This window comes from Nicotiana attenuata, chromosome 12 (genome assembly GCF_001879085.1).
Source record: "Nicotiana attenuata strain UT chromosome 12, NIATTr2, whole genome shotgun sequence".
Lineage (NCBI taxonomy): Eukaryota > Viridiplantae > Streptophyta > Magnoliopsida > Solanales > Solanaceae > Nicotiana > Nicotiana attenuata.
The window spans coordinates 19,346,533-19,360,302 of NC_032000.1; the positions used below are offsets into that span (position 1 = coordinate 19,346,533).

Below are 13,770 nucleotides of genomic sequence, written 5' to 3' on the forward strand. Positions count from 1 at the left end.
TAAAGAACAGCAGGCTGATTTGCTTACTAAGGGACTTGGAAAAGGACAACATGTGTTTCTGTTGAGGAAGCTGGGAGTTCTTAATATTTTGCACCCTCCAGCTTGAGGGGGAGTATTGGAGTCAGTAGCATAATTAGCTTGAATGTAACCATAGTTAGGTTAGTGAAGTAACCACAATTAGGTGTAGTTAGTGGAACTATTAGTTAGTTATGCCAGCTGGCTTAATTAAGAGAGGAGCTGTTACTTGTATATATATAGGACAACTGTACACATTTTATATACAGATAATAATACAACCGACCTTCTCCTTCTTCTACATACTTCGTTCTTCACAGACTTTCCTCCATGGCTGAGTTTAAGCTCTGAACATCGAGCTCAGATTCAGAAAATCAACATCGTATCATCTAAGCAAACACAGCGCCCAACATAACCACTTCTTTCATCCGCCGTTTTGTGTCTAGGCGCACATCTAAGTATATATATATTTTGCACAGCTAAGTATATATATTAAGAAAAGTAAACAGTAAATTAGGCTAGCTATTTGTATAAAGATCCTGAAAAAGAGGAAGAAGGACATAAAGGAGAAAGAGGAAAGTGATCAAGATGCCATTTTGGATTTGGATCCAGTTTTTGGAAAAATATTTTGCAAATTAGTTTTATAAATTATGCATTTGGGTTGGTGTTTTAGATAACCTTTCCAAAAGAAGATTCTTAGTCTTTGTGTACATATCCCTTTGGTAACGTGAATCATGGAGAAAATAAGGTTATGAGAAAACACGTTTAATGAGCTCTGAATCATACACCTATGTTTTATCTAATGCATAGTAAAAATACAATTATTAAACTAAAATTGCAATACTATTACAATAAAGCATACAGGACGCACTCTTACGAAGAATTCCTGGAGCACTTTAAATACTTCCAAGTCGGCGATAACGTGATTAAATGTCGAAAGATAAAATATAAAAGAAGGAAAAAGAAGAAAAAAAACAAACAAACACCAACTTAGTGTTCACATCAAAGTGTATCAATTATCCTAGTTAATAATTTAATGAAGTAAGAACATATATTAATTTTGATTAAATGAGAAAATTTTATCTAGAAGCACATATTATTCATTTATTAATTTAACGTAAACGCTTGATGCAAGTGAAAGAGAGTCTACCACATGTACGCCTATGATGGCAGATTTTACAATGACAAGGCTATTTCATCCTATTTGTGCACACTTGCATAAATCAAATCTCTCTTTCTTTCATATCTGGCAATCAATCAACCATTCAATTACGCTTCGAAACTAGGTGGGCGTTTGGACATAAGAATTGTAAAATTCCAAAAAAAAATGAAAAAATATTTCAAGTGAAAATGGTCTTTGAAAACTAGAGTTGTGTTTAGACATGAATATTATTTTAAGTTGTTTTTGAAGTTTTGTGAGTGATATGTATAAAAAAATTGAAAAACTATTTATTGGAGTTTTTTCAAAATTTCGAAATTCATCTTCAAGTGAAAATCGAAAATTTTATGGTCAAACACTAATTTCTAAAAAAGTGAAAAATTTTCGAAAGTGAAATTACTTTTATGTCCAAACGGGCTCTAGGAGTATTAGTTTGGGATCGGCTGAGGTACTTTCTGTTTCCTTGGTGGGGGGAAAGAATGAGGACCTTCAAAAGGTGAAACCTCAGCGGAAATAAAAAATTCTATAAAAAGAAAAAAGAAGAAACAAGAAAGGGAAGCTCGAGAAATAAAATTAAAAACATTAAGTTTCAAACCAGAGTTTGAATAAGTAACAACCAAAGTAGGCATGAGAAATAAAATTACAAAAGTTATCAGTCACATGTAGATTACAGAGTTGCTGTGTGACATTGCCCACCTGCTGGAGGAGCAGTTTAATGTCAAGCCTCGTCCATCTGCTCCTGCATTAGCCATAATATACTCATGTTTTAGTTCTCTATTAAGCAAAAGGACTACGAGTACACAACAAGCCGGAAGCAACTGTATACTATTCTCAATGGGATTGGATATAGATAGAGAATCTATACATTTGAATTGCAGTATGAATGGAATTTATCGGAGTCATTAGTTGGACTTCAGTCATGCATCGAAATATTTTTATCGTGCTTTAATATTTGCATTGTGTAATCATAGTTAGAGAGGAACAGGAAGAAACATATCATCCCTTTACTAATTGTCTAATTCAATGAAGTTTTCTAATTAGGAAAAATGATGTACCTGCATATCGGAAGTCCAGAGAGTGAGATTGTCCCTCAATAACTGCATGATAAGGGTGCTATCCTTATAGGATTCCTCCCCCAAAGTGTCCAGTTCGGCAATAGCTTCCTCAAAGGCCTGCAACATAACGAAAAGGAACTTCAGGAATCAGCTCAATATTATACCTAAGATCAAACTTGATTCATTAAAAACCAAAAAAATGAATCAAGTGAAACCTCTAGCCTAACTGTAAAGATTTTCATGTAGAATCAACATTTATCTTATTTTAGGCAGATGCTGAAAAGGAGTAAAAAAAGGTTGATCGATTCATCCAAAAAGAAAGCATATATTTACCATCATGAGATTGGAAAAAAGGGTAGATTCTACATATTTATAACCTATATTATGGTGGTATAAGCAAAAGGAAAGAATATGTGAGGAATTCTATGCATTTAATTGACAAGAATTGAGAGCCCAAATAATTGTCACAAAGTTGTGCATCAACTACTTAACAAACACCATAGAGAAAGTCCTCACTCTCAATTCACCACCTAGAACACCTAATAAGCATGAGACGTCGACCTTTCATTTCAGGATGATAGCTCATGCTATGTTTCCTTTTACTGATACTACAATGTAATCTCAAACATGTCTGCCACAGCAGACCTGGGATTTAGAAGCAATAATTTCTCTTCATTTATCATGCTAAAAGTCATGCATATAGCTTGAAACTTCATTGAAAACGTCCCATTATTCAGTTCCACCATAAAACTGAAAAGAGATGTATTACTCTCATTGAGAAATATTCACAGCAACCCAATATTGCAATAGTGAACAGAATTCCAGCATATTTGGGATCTTCATAAATTTGCTACACTTACACCTGAACGACCCTAGCTTCAAATAGTACACTGTACACAAGTACTAGAATCACCACATGCTTATATTCACATATAATAGCAAATACAAGATCTTTGATATTTTAGCAAGAAACTTCCTGGGATTAGCAACAAGAAGCGCAACCTAGCTATGAAAAACGTAGTCGAGTTGTTCCCTATAATAATTTAGATGATCAGATCAAGTGGCTTAACCATTCTACTGATTTCCATAACCAAAATGCAGTTGTCACTATTCTTTTACATCAGCTCAGATTTTCTTGATTCTTTCCCCTGAAAAACGATGGCAGGATTATATGCTATCTCCTAACTCTAACTCCTACTAGTACTACTCAATGACATGTTAAATATCCAGATACTAAGGGACCAAACAGTGGAAACCCAATCGCGAGAAGCCTAGATTCTCCACAAGCAAAAACAGCAGCATAATGGAGATGTAATGCACAAATATACCGACTTGAATACCAATCAGCCTTCAGCCCAAGCCTCATGCATATACTGAATCAAATATAAACTTGGCAAGACAACATGAGTCATTTTCACCCCAGATAATGTTTATTTACCTCCTGGCAGGCAACAAACTTTGTCTTTTCCTTTTTTGTATCAGAAAGAGTTCCTTCCTCATATACTTTTGTCTCAGACCCACGCCAGAAAGTAATGAAAGAAATAATAAGTTCTGAGTACTCTGGCAATCAGTGTGAACATCAATATCTTCGATGCTTTTACTAATTCTGATATGACTGTGCCTATGTTTCTATCCAAGACTCTGACTGAGATTACCAAAATATCAAATATAAAAAGAAAGTGCATGCAATTTACACGCATAAAGGCCAGGTATATAGGCGGTGTGGCTAAAAGTTATACTGAAGGACACACTGCCATTACTTTCCCGGTGGAGGAAGAAGGAGATAGCTACACAATAGGGGGGAAGAGAAACATACTAACCTGTTTAGCCATGCTGCATGCTTTTTCTGATGCATTCAGAATCTCATAGTAGAATACTGAATAGTTGAGAGCTAGCCCAAGTCGTATAGGATGTGTTGGGGCGAGCTCAGCAAGCGCAATGTCCTGTAGCACAATCACAAGAAATGCATAAATAAGTAACACAACGGTCAACCAGCTATCACATTAAGCAGGTAAAAGAAACATCTTCGGTACTGATAATAACGGAAAACTAGAAAATTCGGCATTATCAGTTCATAAATGTGGGAGATCAATGATCCAAGCATGTGTTCTCATATTTGTTCAGCAAAGACAGCAGCAGAATATAAGCTGAGTCAGACACGTGAAGTGGTATGAATAAAAAAAACAAATTGTACGAGACGTTACAGAACTCCGTTCCTGCCTACGAATGGGAAGATTTCATGAATGCCACTTATTTACATCTACAGAGATTTCAAAGCAGTAAATGAGATGATTAAACTTTAAGCTCCATGATCTCGTTGCCCAATCAAAGCTACACCCATTTACTGGCTTATAAGCCCAATAAAAAAGGTGATTTGCCATAAAAACAAATGAGGCTAAAAGCCTAAAGTGATAATGGTTCTCTTTTTTTTTTTCAATGGCAAGAGATCTCTAAGAACACATTGTGCCTTGAAATAACAAGCAAATGAATCGCTGATGGAAAAATGTTCCAAAAAATCTACCAGGAGGTCAATGCTTAGAGGATAATCAATTTTTTACGAGTGATGACTTCATTAAGATCAGGACATTTGTAATACAGTCCAAACATTGAAGTAAAATTGGATTGTCTAGGTGTAATAGCAGCACAAGCTATTAGCACATCTCTATTTCAAGGAGGCAGCGGGGACTTGAGGTTCCCTCCCCTCTAGTCATGCCAAAAGCATACAATTTCAGGTATAGTTAAGTCTAATCAGCTTGTAAAGCTTTTAAATGTTCAACTTTTACACAAATTACCGCCCTTCCCCAGCATTTTTAAATTCCAAATGAGGAAAACAGCATAAAACCACCAAGACATGCAAATACACATTAAAAAAATTCAAAACAAGCCTCTTAAAATTCCAATCTTCAAGCTACTCACAGGCTCCATTTTCCATAATTATTCAGAAAACTTGAAGTTCGAAAAAAAAAGTACTTTTCATTCACTAATACACAAAGTCCGGAGGAATTAAATTAAAAAAACAATTCCAGCATTAAAGTAGATTAGAAATTGAACTAAAATTAATTAATAAAGAGTTTAAGCTCTATGAACTGGCAGTGCAAACAATATTTATACAATCAGGTAATTTATTAGGTAATTACAGGTAGCCTGCTATATCATGTTAAAATTTACTGACAGTGTAAAAAAATTCTGTGCACCGAGGTAATTGCGTAACTTAAATTCAATAAATAAATATACCTGAGCAGCTTTGTAGGCAAGCATAGTGTCCTCAGCAGCCTCCTTACGTTCATTACCAACTTTAAATTCAGCCAAATAACGATAATAATCTCCCTTCATCTTCAAGTAAAACACCTTCGATTCACCAGCCAAAGCCGAAGGAATCAAATACTGATCCAAAATCTTCAAAATTCCAGCACATACATCACTAAGCTCAGATTCAACCTTAGATCTATAATCCTTCACTAGAACCACGTGTTCGTCGTTCTTCCTACCTTCTTCCTTTTGCTCAATTGACGATACTATCCTCCATGCGGCTCGAAGTGAGCCGATTACGTTCTTATACGCTACCGAGAGGAGATTTCGCTCCTCTACGGTTAGTTCAGAGGAACCCGAGACGGCTACGAGGCGGTCCATGAATTTTACCATCTCCTCGTAACGCTCGGCTTGCTCGGCGAGCTTTGCTAAGTATAGGCACTGCTCTCTGGTTAAATTTTCCGGCACAGCCATCGTCGGAGATTCGCCGGAGATTTTTTTATTTTATTTTTAGAGAGAGGTTTTCTTTTTGGTTTCGTTTATGAGATTTTTTGAATGTTTCGAAGAGGTTGAGAGAGAGGATTTTTATATTGGGAGGGAAGTGTGGTATTGGTATCTTTTGTTTAACGCCCACTTGCGTGTGTAAGTTCAACTACCGTACTCGCCTCAGTTATTAGGGGGGAAATGACTACTACTAATAAAATACGAAGGGGGAGTTTGATTTTTAAGTCAAACTTGAGGGGTGTAAATAATTTTTTGAGATTTTCTAAAAGGACTCATAATTTGCAAGTTAAAATGTAGGCCAAATACATAGACAGCCCAATAAACTTGGCCCAGTTTTTTATTGGGATTTTTTTCTAACTATACCATATATGAAACCTTATTATCAAAAATGTGTACTGTTTGTTAATTATCCGTCCAGTCCACGTTTTATCTACAAATTTTGTACCATTCGACTATTAGGCATTAAAAAGGCAGAATATTCCCTAAAAACGCGCTAAAATTAAGGAGAGAATCTTGGTGCTAATTGATTCTACATTAAATTCAATTTTTAAAAAGGGAAAGGATAGATATGCAGGCGTGTGTCCTTCCTTTCTTAGGTTTCGTGGAAATCTCTTTGTACATAATTTATGCATTCCAAGTTTGTGATTGAACTAAAAAGTAGCCAACAAAAATTACAAATTAAAAAAGGAAAAAAGAAAAGAGATCAATTTGAGTCTTCCAAAATCTCAAAATTACTAAGTCGAGCTATCCATGAATTCGCCGTTAAAGGATTTGGTGAAATTCTCACATCAGTGAAGTCCAGGTGGAAAATCCAAGGGCGTAATGATGTGCATAATCATCTTTATAACTTATCCACTTAAAAAGGGAAAGGAGATTTCTCATCTGCGTATTTTTCTCCAGAACTATAATTCAAATTCTCGGGAAAAAAAAGATCGAACAATTCAAATTTTCGAGTTTCAACAACTCAAAGTTAAAAAAAAATATGTTCTTCGTCATTTCTTCTATCAAATTGTCGCTCATATATATCTCTTCTTCATCTTTTCTTCTCTCAATCTAGAAATCCAAAAAAACATCAACAACAACAACAACAAATCATGACCAAAATTGTGAAATTTTAGTTTTATGATATTATCTACAAATTTACTACATATATCTATAATTTGACTACAATTTCTTTATTTGGTGCAGGAAAAAAATATTTTAATATACAGTGTCTCCAGATTGTGGATAAATTATAGACAAATTGTAGTTTACTTATAGTTTGTAGTTAATTTGTAGATATATTGTAGATAAAATGTATATATATTGTAGATACTATATTTTTAATATTGTAATTTTTTTTCTTTGTGTTTGTTCTGAAAATATATGTGAGGGCTTCAACAGATCATATACATACTGTGTTGGATGGTGTGAAGCGGTACATTGTGTGTCTAGAAAACAAGAAATGTAGTTGTGGCCAATTCTAACTTGAAGAACTTCCATGTGTAAATTGTTTCCTGATTGTAGTTATAGTGTAGGATAAATGTAGTTAATTTGTAGTTTTGTAAAATTTTGTAGACAATTTGCAGATTAAATGTGGATAACACATTTCTACGATTGGAGTATTTATTTCTTATTTTTTTGTTGTGTAATTTATATTCAACTGACAGTTATATACAAATATTACATAGAACTTGGAGGTAAACATCTAAAAATTATGATAAAAAACTACAAAATTTATATACAATAACTACATTGAGTCTTCACACAATGTAGATAGTTTGAAGATTATTGGTAGGCAAATGGTATGCTAACTTCTACAAATCTTCTACAATTATGTCGAAAATGCCAATTATGCTACAATTGAAATGGAAATTGGGATATTAAAATTCAATGTATCCAATTTGTAGATATCTTGTAGATAAAATTTCTACAAATAAACTACAAATCAGTTTAAGTATTGTATAAAGTTGTATTGTTTTTAAGGATATCTACAAAAAATTTTACTCCGCGTAATAGGGTGGGGGTGGGGGTAGCAGCTAGGTATTTGTCTGCACTGCATTTTTATATGGGGTAAAAAAATTTGTGTCAAAGTGGAACAAAAGAACCCATTATATTTTTAAATGTTATGGGTTTATATCTATTTTTTTTTTTTTACAATTTTAATAAATTTTTTACATACAAAATTTTACTCCGCGTCGAAAGTTATGGGTTCAGTTGAACCCGTAGTTATTACTGAAAATATATATAAAAAATATTTTTTCCCCGGGATGTGGGCAAAAAAACGAAAAAAATAATAATTTGAAATTATAAAAAAAAGTAAAAAAAAATGCGGGGGGAGGGGGCAGTGGGGTGGAGGTGGGGGTAGCAGATGTGCATTTGCACGCACTCCATTTTTACCTCAGAGAAAAATTTTTGTGTCAAAGTAGAACAAAAGAAATGGGATTGGAGGGCCAAAATGGAACAAGGCTAAGTTAAAGTGCCAAAATGAAAAATTGGACCAAGTTTAATGGTGTGTATATGTATTTGGCCTAAAATGTAACTTATATGGTTTTAAAATTGAAGTGCTAATTCTCCTAATCTTCAATTTCCCCCCTTGATCCACCATTAGAAACCATCCTCGTCGCCTTCCGACGAATTCACCATTATCGTCGGCGGAGCTTCATTGCCAGGCTTCATGATCTCTGTCGTCGGCGGAGTTGTTGTCGTCTTCTTCTTATTCAATAAAGGTGTCAAACTCAAAATTTATATACACATAACACAATGAAGAATAAGGAAAAAATGGAACTTAGAGAAATCACACATACAGAGAGAGAGACACATATGTACGCACTTAATACACATAATATTGAAATAATAAACATAAAAAGAGTGGTAGAGTTTTTAACAAATTCATAACAAGATTATTCTACTTATAATGCTAATGAACTTAAATTAAACTTTATAATAAGATTTAATATTATTTAAATTATATGTAATATAACTACATTAAAAAAATAAAGAAAATATAAAAAGTATTACATAGAAGCGGAATTGAAAATGTCAATGGCGAAATAGACATATAGCATAGGATACAAGAGGTAAAATGACTATTAATCAAAGTTAGAGGGGGGATTTATGTTTAAGCAAACCTGAGTATTACTTTTGTAGTCTCATTTTAGGCGGCATATTTTCTTTTAGTCTGATTTTTTTTAAAATATTCATCTTAAAAAAATATATTTTTCAAATTTAAAAATAATTTAACTTTAAAATTTTATATTCAATGAAATAATTTATATTCATACAAATATCTAATTTTCTTTAAATTACAAGTTTCAAAAGTTATTTTTCTTATATTTGGTGCCCGATCAAATATAGTGTAATATAATTCATCTTTTGATGCACTATATTCTTTATCTAAACGTGATTCCTTAAAATCCATACATAATCATATACTCCCTTCTCTCTGTTTTTAATTTAGATGATTTAGTTTGACTTAACACAAATTTAAGAAAAAAGAGAACGACTTTTAAAATATGTGGTCTCAAAAGCTTAAGGGCAAAAGTTTTGTGGGGTTATGACATTTGTATGGCCGTAAAAATTTCTCATTAAGGGTAAAGTAAGTAAAATAAAAAAATTAAAGTTTAATTATTTTCAAACATAGAAATGTGTCATTCATTTTAGAATAAACTAATAAGGAAAGTAAGTCATTTAAATTGAAATATAGGGAGTATTTAATTGGATGAATCTACCTAGAGATGCTAGGAGTCAGATAATTTAGTAATAAAAAATTCATACTGATTAATTAGATATCAAGTTATATTTTCTTAGGTTATTAGTAAGTGAAAATCGAAAACTACCGAAGGAAAATGTAAATGATGTTTATGAATAATTAAAATATAACTTTAAGAAAATTTAACATAATTAAGAAAGGAAAGGGGCGAGTACATGTGCGAGTAAGGGAGAGGCGAGTAGGATGGAGTGTGATTGGTCAATAATTATGAGACTGAGGATAGAGATTACAGGTGAGAAGGATGAGAGTCAGCTTCCACTACCGCCACTCCTCTCCTTTCTCAAAATTCGGCGCTGGCTTTTTTTTTTTTTTTATATAATTTTTTTAAGAAAATATTTATAACAAAAATATAAAAGATATTTTAAAAGTTTTGTAAAATACATGAACCATCGAATAATTCTAAATGAAGAAAAGACTATTAAACCGTGAATGAATGTCAACTTCACATCTTCTTTTTGCATTTAGAAATGGCAAATAATTATCACAAAAGTACCAACTAAAGTACACAACTTGCATATATTGAATATAATACTTTTGAAATCTATACTTAATAAATACGTACGGCTCAACTTAAGTTGGTAGAATAAAATCATGAAATAAATGAATAACATACAAGAGATTATGTTTTACTTGAGTCGGTGGTTTATCGAAAACAGTCCATCTGTCTTCACAAGGTAGAAATAAGGTTCGAGTATGCATTACCCTTCGCAGACCAATTTATAGGATTTCACTGAGTATGTCGTTATTGTTATACACAAATAACGTACAAAGCATGCATTGTAAATATGTCGATGCATATGCATGAGATGATTTATAACCACGCTAATTATTTTGGTTTGTTTTAGACCATAATATTTTTATTTTTTTAAAATATTAAATTTCGTGTCCACTGCAAACACCGTCACATAAATTTAGAGGAGGAAATTGGTTTTTTTAGTAGCAAAATTACCATGAAGAATGTAATTTCATGTACTTGTCAGGCGTCAAGTCCATCATACTTGTCACTAATTACAATTACAAAGAAACAAAAAAATAAAGATTTCCAAGAAAAATTATACTTCATCTGTTTCAGTTTATGTGAACCTATTTCCTTTTTGGTCCGTTCCAAAAAGAATGACCCATTTCTAAATTTGGAAACAATTTAGCTTAAACTTACAATTCTACCCTTAATGAGAAGCTTTTATAACCACACAAATTCTCTTAGCCCCTTTTTGACTTGTTTAGGACCACAAATTTCAAAAATCTTTAATTTTTCTTAAATTTCGTGCCGAGTCAAACAAATTCATATAAATTGAAACGGAGGGGATAAAAACTAGTACCATATTGGTTATCACGTGACTTGTGAGCTGTATCAAATTCATCATTTGTTGTATCCTTGTTGGAATTTCTGGTTCTTCTTGTTTTTCACAATTTTTCGGGTTTGTGTTGTCCAAACATTAGACAAACATTTCATTTTAGTTCGGAGTTTACGCATGCATGATCATTAATAATTGACCTTATGTTTATATGCACTAATAATACAAAAAATAACTTTTACACTAATACGTAGCCAATGGACTTAAACGGCAGTTCGGTGCACTAAACTTCCGCTATGCGCGTAACCAATGAACTTGTTCGGATAATATTGTGTTGGAGGCTGTGACCACGTAGTCATTTTCGTCCACATTGAATAAACTCGGCTCCTGATATAGTATTCATTCGGATTGTATTTGTAGATGCAGGGTTGGACTGGAATTAACAGAGATTGATGTTGCGAGGGAGAAACGATAATCAGTTAGTGCCGCTTGCTGCACAAAGTCAAACTTCACGATGCAACGACGACAACGACAACAACAACAACAATTGACCGAGTCTAGTTTCATAATTGAGGTCTGGGGAGGGTGATGTATACACAAATCTTACCCCTACCTAAAAGCAAGAAAAAAAGAAATTACGAATTCACCAACCAATTCAGCCTAATGATCCCACTTTTTTTTTACGCATTTAATGATAACTTAGAAGAAATCAAGTACTCCTCTTTGTCTCATATTGTTTGTCGTGTTTATATTTTACACGGCCGATAAGAAACATTAATTAAAAATAATTTTGACTATTTTATCCTTATTTATATCTTAAAAGGTAATCCCTTTTCATTGAATATTTATTCTATTTATGTGTCATTTTCATTTTCAAGAATAATTACTACTAAAGGTAAATGACGAAAAAAAGTTGTCGTGAATTCTAAAATGACAAATAATTTGAGACAACTATTTTTAAAAATTATGAGACAAAGAAAGCAATAATCAATTAAATAGCAATAGCAATATATTTTACATTATCAATGCATATATATCTTAAACTGTGATTATAATGAACTTGGTTGTAGAAAGGAGACAAAATGAAGCGTTAATTAGCTAACTCTGTAAGTGGATTTGATGACACAAAGACAAAGCTGAGTTAACAGATGTTTAAGCAGCACGTGAGAACCGCACGTGGACAGCTGCTTCTGACTCTCAATTTGAGACAATTCAGCAGTTAACCTTACCGAAATTGGAAGCGTCTAGTTTCAATCGGGGCATTATTAGTGCATAATTAAAGAGGCTGTAATTGATATAACGTGATAATGAAATTAAATTGGAATTTTTACCTCCTATAGCAAAGGTTAACACCTTATTTATTTTAAATAAATACCATTTAAAAAATTATATTCTATAAATACCTTTTAAGGTTTATAGCAAAATATTTAATTTCGGTTACCTCCTAGCCCTAAGCCACTGAATAAGCTAATCAGTTACACTTTTTTTTCTCTCTCTTTACTTTGATACATCTCATTCTCTTCCCCCATCCCATCAAAATTTCCGATCTCCTCCTCCTTTCACCGGAATTCTTCAGCTCTTTATGAATTTTGGATCGGAGTAACTGCTTTTCTGGAAAATAGTTTCGAGCTGGCGGGGATCGTCCACGAATGAATGGCGAGGAATTGGGTTCGGGTGTAACATAGCGGAACACAATGAAGGTGATGCTATCTTGCACGAATTGGACATCAGCGCCATTGTTGCCTTGTTAACTAACTTCCCTGCTCTCATACAGCAATCATGGCAGTTCTTTTTTCTCTCACAACACCAGCAGGAATTGGGATTGGGATCGGAATATCGAGGGTGTATAATGCCCATAGCTCTATTTCTCTAATAGTCGAAGGAATTTTGAATTCTGCTTTTTCAGGGATTTTAATCTACATGGCCCTCGTTGATATACTAGCATCAGATTTTATGAAGGAATTTTTACCTCCTATATTTACTGTATTTCATTGTATTCACTGTCTTTTTTTTCTCATTGTATTTCAATGTATCCGCTGTATTCTATGTATTTTATTGTATTCACAGTCTCGCTATATGCCATGAATGTATTCATAAGTTTTTTTAATTAATATAATTTATGTAGTCAGATGTATTATATAATTTCTCTGAAGATTGCTATTTTTTTGGGGTATTTTTCGGTTGAGAATCTTTTTTATAACTGAAAATACAAAATTTGTGTGTTATAATTGAGTTTGTTGAGTTATAAGGAGTCTATTATGTTAATTGATTCACTTTCCGTTTTAAAAACAGTGTAATCCCCTATTTCACGCCGTGAATACAGTCGAATACAATAATCTGTCCAGCTGTAATCCCATGTTTCACTCCATGAATACAGTCGAATACAACAACTGATTAGCTGGACTTCCCTGATTCACGCCTATTTTTGCTACTATATTCATGAATACAATAGCTTAAATACATCAAATACATCTTATAACCACATAAAAGGTATCTAATCCGTAATATAGCAAATGGTATCTATACATGACTAATTACTACTAAAAGATAGTGCTTTATGAAAATTTCTCAATTAAATTAAGGGAAACTTACACAAATGTCCCATATAAATCTCAACTTACCAGCCTCTAGCCATTAGTCATAGACTTACCAAAACTAGCCAACAAAAATTAAAAACCCAAATAGTAGGGTTCTTTCTATCAAAGAATCACATGCAAAAATCACCTTCCATATTTTTAAGCG

General features: G+C 33.0%; 1 protein-coding gene across 1 annotated transcript; it reads right to left on the bottom strand.

The window, feature by feature from the left end:
* Positions 1,723–6,049, bottom strand: LOC109235366 (14-3-3-like protein D). Its single transcript, XM_019401442.1, has 4 exons — positions 5,464–6,049; positions 4,050–4,172; positions 2,230–2,346; positions 1,723–1,913 (listed from the first exon to the last, which is right to left on the bottom strand). The coding sequence occupies exons 1-4, from the start codon at positions 5,950–5,952 to the stop codon at positions 1,893–1,895; spliced, it is 750 nt and encodes a 249-aa protein (XP_019256987.1). The 5' UTR covers positions 5,953–6,049; the 3' UTR covers positions 1,723–1,892.

Excerpts from the sequence above, each read along its gene's own strand:
- LOC109235366 (XM_019401442.1), bottom strand. The coding sequence starts at position 5,952 with ATGGCTGTGCCGGAAAATTTAACCAGAGAGCAGTGCCTATACTTAGCA. Across the intron at positions 4,173-5,463 it reads TTGCCTACAAAGCTGCTCAG|GACATTGCGCTTGCTGAGCT; the intron begins GTATATTTATTT and ends ATTGTGCTACAG. Across the intron at positions 2,347-4,049 it reads CATGCAGCATGGCTAAACAG|GCCTTTGAGGAAGCTATTGC; the intron begins GTTAGTATGTTT and ends GTTATGTTGCAG.